Source organism: Scomber scombrus, chromosome 1 (assembly GCF_963691925.1).
Source record: "Scomber scombrus chromosome 1, fScoSco1.1, whole genome shotgun sequence".
NCBI classification, from domain to species: Eukaryota; Metazoa; Chordata; class Actinopteri; order Scombriformes; family Scombridae; genus Scomber; species Scomber scombrus.
Genome location: NC_084970.1, coordinates 14,314,549 through 14,320,764, shown reverse-complemented (window position 1 = coordinate 14,320,764; position 6,216 = coordinate 14,314,549). Strand labels below are relative to the sequence as shown.

General features: G+C 37.1%; 1 protein-coding gene across 1 annotated transcript; it reads left to right on the top strand.

The window, feature by feature from the left end:
• The first annotated feature begins 1,328 nt into the window (after nt 1-1,328).
• Nucleotides 1,329-5,301, top strand: LOC133979737 (pro-cathepsin H-like). Its single transcript, XM_062418327.1, has 12 exons — nt 1,329-1,404; nt 1,841-1,872; nt 1,975-2,080; nt 2,208-2,278; nt 2,369-2,473; nt 3,084-3,170; nt 3,349-3,404; nt 3,495-3,576; nt 3,666-3,734; nt 4,060-4,166; nt 5,004-5,132; nt 5,226-5,301. The coding sequence occupies exons 1-12, from the start codon at nt 1,329-1,331 to the stop codon at nt 5,299-5,301; spliced, it is 996 nt and encodes a 331-aa protein (XP_062274311.1).
• Nucleotides 5,302-6,216: the final 915 nt, after the last annotated feature.

Sequence of the window (6,216 nt, the reverse complement as noted above, 5' to 3'; positions counted from 1 at the left end):
GAAAACTACCATAGAGAGAAATAATTTCTGAATGTAAGTTGAATGGCTATTGCAGAAACCAATTTGGGTTTAATTTCATGAATAAGTTTAGTTTTTAAATTCAGGCTCTGCGGAATAAGAGGTGAAAAGTGGGACTGCTGTCGTGGCTAAAGTTGAATCATGTGCTCTGATGTTTCATGTAGCCACTGAATGACAAGAGATTAGGGGAGACTGGAAATGTTAGAGTCAGACTGACACAAAACCATGTGCTGATTTCTGATTGAGCTGGGACACATTTTTTCCGTTTGGAGAAATGGGTTTTTATGCTTAGCTTATTATCACCTTATTCCCCTGGTGGGCAACATGATGTATATACAGTATAAGCACCGGGCAATGTATGTAGCAGATGTAACCAATATTGAGCCACTTCAGGAAGTTAAATTCCCAGCTTCTACACTGTATGAAAGTGACAGCATAGTTTTTATGGTTAATCCTCTTTGGCCGGTGGATTATGGTTTTGCCTTAATCATAAAATGGATTATATACCACAAACGTATGTAAACTATTTTGATCTACAATTTGCCAATGAAGCAGAAATACTTGCTGTGTACAATATAGTGTACAGGCAGTCTGATGCATTTCCTAATGTGCAATGTGTTAAAAACATATCCCTCGAAATGTGTTATCCTTATGATCGTTCAACTCTGTAATAACTTTTCTGTGTATGATACTTTAAAACAAATGTTGAAAACAACTTATAAGTGTAACACATTCTGTATCCTGTCTATTCCGATGTTTTAGCAGGAACTATAGTAATATTGTGCTTATTCTAGGAATATTTGTATGTATTTTTTACAGGCTTTGTATAGAAAAACACCTAAAGCTTAAGTGGCAGGCATGTACCACTTTCACGTGTTCAAATCTGTATCTAGAACAGTATGTGTACTGTATTTAAACCCCACCCTTGCACATGAATCTTTACCCCCTCTAACAGGCACATCAAATGTTTGCAGTGAGCAATACCCAGTGGTATGAGAATTATCTTTCAGTCTATTTCAACAGCTTGAGTAGTATTTCCAGTTTTGTATAAAAGTGTATTCTTTCCTGATTACCTCTTGTTAATAAATCTATTCTTTCTCAGGGGGAGAAGTGTCTTGAAAGCTATTGTATGTTTGTGTATGAGGCTCATACTAAGGGCTCATGAACCTTGTGGTTATACTGTAGCTTTGCCACGCGGACATCAAAGGGTGTCAAAGGAAGGGGGTGTTAAGGGAGTGAAAATAAGTCATTATAAAAAGAAGCCAGGTCATGTGACGCTCACAACGCCGACTGGAGCCTGTGGGGGAAGTATGGCGCTCAGTCTTGCATGGTTCATCATAGCCGTTTTAGGTTTTGTTAATTTAACACCATTAATTTCACTGGAAGGTAAGTAGCCATTATGAAGTCCATGTTTTCCCCTAAATTCAAAATGTTAGTCACATATCTTGCTGGCGTGAATTTGCAGGCAGCATTTTACTGTTTTTGGTTGATGTTGATTAAATTTAACAATTGTATATGCTGTTGTTGTTTAATTTTGAATAGTCTATCATATCTAACTGTAGGGCTGGGTAATATTTCAGTGTTAGATTGTCTTAGATTTTGAATAATATCATAACACAGCATAAGTGTTGTCTTTTCCTGGTTCTAAATTCCTGGTAAATTGGAACTATAAGCCTAAAAAGGAAAGTAAAAGTACCTCGAATTTGTACTAAGTATAGTACTTGAGTAAATCAACGTAAGGGCTGAATTTGAAAGATTGAATAACAGTGTGTATGTTGCTTATTAGCTTAGTAACTGAACACCTCTTTCTGTCTTTTCTCAGAGGAGTATCAGTTCAAACAGTGGATATCACAGGTATTTGCATAACAAAGCAACTGGCTTGTTTGATTTTGCATACTTAAAAAACAGTCTTTTTAGATTCCATTATGTTATTATATTTATCTTTTTGACCTGCAGTACAGCAAAGTTTATGACACTGAGGAGTATTACCATCGGCTGCACATATTCACTGAGAATAAGAGGATCATCGATCACCATAATGCTGGGAATCACTCCTTCACAAGTACTGTAAACTGTTGCACTAACTCCTGTCTTATATGTGTAATGCACTGATTATTACCACACAGGATGAACTGTCAGCTCTTTTCGAAAAATTTAAAAGTATGTATTTTATAATTGTTCAAATCTAGTGGGCCTGAATCAATTCTCAGACGTGACATTTGAAGAATTCAGGAAATCCCTTCTTTTGAGAGTGCCTCAGGTAAAATAGATCTTACAGTGCAACACATTTTATGCAGCTGGTGCTTTTATACACAATGATTAGGATTTTTATTATTCTTGTCACTTGTAGAACTGCTCAGCCACTAAGGGGAATCACGTCAGCAAGACTGGTCCTTATCCTGAGTTTGTAGACTGGAGGATGAAAGGCAACTTTGTGACTCCCGTGAAGAACCAGGTATCCTAATATGATACTTAACTCTATAGAGGTACCATCACACTTGAGATGAGGAACAGACATTAATTACTACTTGTTACTTGCTGTACATTTCTCCCTTTCTCCCTGATAGTTCAAGTTGTCTTAAAAGCTTTAAAAACTCTATGTCTTCTATTGGAATGTAATATATGTTATAATAATGTATTTTATTATGCTTTTTTTTCTGGTCTATAAGTTAAGCGACAGCGGAAAATCTGATGCCTTATGTGTGCCCTATTATTAGTAGAGTTAATTAGCCATCGTAATGGCTGCAATAAGCAGGATAGAAACATTGATTGTTCCCTAAAGTACTTTGATTTAACTGTGAACACTGAAAAATGTAAAAGCAAGTTACTGTGAAAGTAATGTTTTGTATCATCAAACATGTAGTTCCATTATTCATATTTATGGCTTGACTAATTTGAGAATAAATGACAAAAACTTAAAAAAATAACAGCATAATGCCACACAATCAACATCCTGCAATAGAAATGTGCTTGTTAGCCTAATGAATGTAATAAATGATGAGTTCAAATCATATGTACAGCACCTGACCCTGTATACTTCAGTTATGTTGTGTTTGCTTCTTGAGGGTCACTGTGGAAGCTGCTGGACGTTTTCTACCACTGGTTGTCTGGAGTCAGTAAACGCTATCGCCACTGGGAAGCTAATACCTCTGGTGAGATCTCTCTGAGTCTTATTTAGTAACTCTGAACTTATAATAATTATGATAAACAAAACGATTTAGAAGATGTACTTGCAGAGGGAGTTCACAGTTTGACCTAGGTAGTTTGTCCGGTTCTTTTTATAAGTAAAAATAGTCATATGAACTGTATAATCAATTACTTCTATTTCAGTCAGAGCAGCAGTTGATCGACTGTTCCAAAGACTTCAACAATTATGGATGTCTGGGGTGAGCAATATTTTTTTAATTAGAAGTTTTTTTATGGTTAAAGTCATTAAATTGTAGTAATTATAAGAATACATGTGTATAATGTTTCAGTGGGCTCCCCAGCCAGGCTTTTGAGTACATCAAATACAACAATGGACTTATGATGGAGGTCGACTATCCCTATAAAGGCCATGTATGACTTTTCTGTAGCAGTGTATCACTATACTCATTTTTTATTATAAAAATAATCTTAGTAAAATGTATGTTTTCTTCCTGTTTCAGGATGACACTTGCCATTTTGAGCCCACACTTGCAGCTGCTTTTGTCCTAGATGTTGTCAACATAACAAGTGTGAGTCTTTGTGACTTTGTTTATTCCAATGTATTGTAGTGGTAAATGTACTTTAAGAAACTACTGCTGTGTCACAAAGTCACAAATCAGTTACCATGAACCATGTCATTATTGGTAACAGAGAGGAGGAGACAAAAGGCATTTTAGAATGTTTTTTTTACTATTAAATGAAAATATTCTGTTGTGTGACACTGTAGCAGCATCGTGGATACGTTGTAAGACTAACTATATAAGTAACATAATAAATGAACATAACATAACTTCCTTCCTTCTCACAGAAATTTAATTCACTGATCGAAATGTTTGTATTTTTGTCCATCCACAGTATGATGAAAAGGCCATGGTTGATGCTGTGGCCCGGCTCAACCCTGTGACCTTCAGCTTTCAGGTCACAGCTGACTTTGTGCACTATAAAGAAGGTGTTTACACCAGGTGAGGCAGTTACCTCAATACCTCAACAAGCGCTCACTGTAAGTTTGTGCTGCTGATGTCCATGAATAAAATGTGGTTAGAAATGTTCAGAGTAGTTGATTACTCTGGATTGTGGCTGCGTTGTTTCTGTCCCTTTTATTCTGTCCCAAATATTTAGAATATTTATGTCGGGTAATCCCGGTAATATTTACATTTTTGTCGAGTAATCCGCCATCACAGAAGTCATTTATTCATGGAAGAGGATTAGTGGACTAACAAGACTGCCAGTGAAATATGCAGTAAGCAACATCCTTGATGGCTGTTGGTCAGAGGTAACATGCTCATAGTTACACCAGAGCAAACGTTTAGACTTTTGTCTTTTTGTCTCCTCAAAAGTAGGTTTAAGTAAGGATGAGATTGTGTAGCATCCTGTTACTTTTGTCAGTTTTAGTATGGAATACTACTTTACCTATCCTGGTTGTTTCAACATTGGTGTCAGATGAGTGTGAACACCAGGCTAAATATATCAAGTAGTGTGATACCAAGCCTTTCATCACACAGTTTACAGCTTGCTGGCTTTGAACATGTCCATCCCTAATAAGTAGCTATTCATAAGTTTGCCACAGTGATGGTCAGATGGCTCATTTGTTATGTTGCTAGAGTTATGAGTGCTTGGGGGTCACTTTATACAACTGTCTGTCCCTTCTAGCCATGTGTAATGTTTTGGAACTGATAGAGACAAATGAGCCTCCTTGTACACATCCTTGTATAGGCAGGATGATGTTGAAGGAGGTTGGACTTACCCCACAAAAAAACATGCAATCTATTAATCTAAATACATAAGTGTTGTCTGTTTAGCACCCAGTGTAAGAACACAGAGGACATGGTGAATCATGCGGTCCTGGCTGTGGGGTACAGTGCTGAAGACAATGGCATGCTGTACTGGATTGTAAAGAACTCTTGGGGCACAGCTTGGGGAAAGGACGGGTAAATATAGTCTGTGTACGTATGTGTGTGTATATTATTGTGATGTGTTGTACTTTCAAGGATCATGGACACCTGTCTTCTTTATTCCCTCAGATACTTTTTGATTGAGCGAGGAAAAAACATGTGTGGACTGGCTGCATGCTCTTCCTACCCTCTTCCTTCCGTTTAAGATGTGACATGATACAACTGTCACCCAAATTCAAAGTTTGTATTTTTATGTTGCCTGAATTGTCATATGAGTTGGACTTTTGGGTATTCATTCTTTCCTAGAACTTAAACCATGGAATGAAAAGATAGTGGTAACAAGCTGCATCAGGTCTGTGTTCTTACATGATGTATGTTACATATTTGTATAAAATGTGTTACAAGTACTAAAATAAGAGTTTTTCATACTTTCTACATTACCATTCTGGGTTTGTATTTCTGTTGATGTTACTATGGGTGTACTGGTGAAGTCATCTGTCAGCTGTGATTTTACCTCATAGATGATGAGAAACCAAACCATGAGGATGCTGGACAGTAGTTAGATTAGTGAGCATATGTAAAACAGTGCCTGCTTTGACATTTAACAGATGTAAAAATACGAAGATGGAATGGGCCCTCAATCAGAGTCAGAGGTGTGGTACCAACATGAGTCGAGCACAGCTTTCCCAAGGCCCAGTTATTGCACGCTGACTTTGACCTCCAGTGCGGGAAACTCTCTGAAGATACTTAGTGACTCAACTTGGTCACCTCTGAAGGTGTAAAGGACGGCCAGACATCCATGGGAGCCTAGTTGATCTCTCATCGATTTCATATTTTTCAAGTCTATTCATAGACTTCGGAACTGGTGACATCATATGTAAGGTCATAGGAGAGGTTAAAGCATACAATTCAGTATGAACTGTGACTTGATCTTGATCTGTGAGGTTCCTTCATGTTTCTAGATACAAAATCAAATGCCAAGCAATTTATACATGTTTTGCTAATAAACCATTTTGTCCTATGTTTCTGTCTTTTCCACTGTGTTATTATCTTTATTGGTAAATTATGTGATGACATTTCTCTGTGTTTGCATGGTATGTTTGTGATCTGAGAACTGACT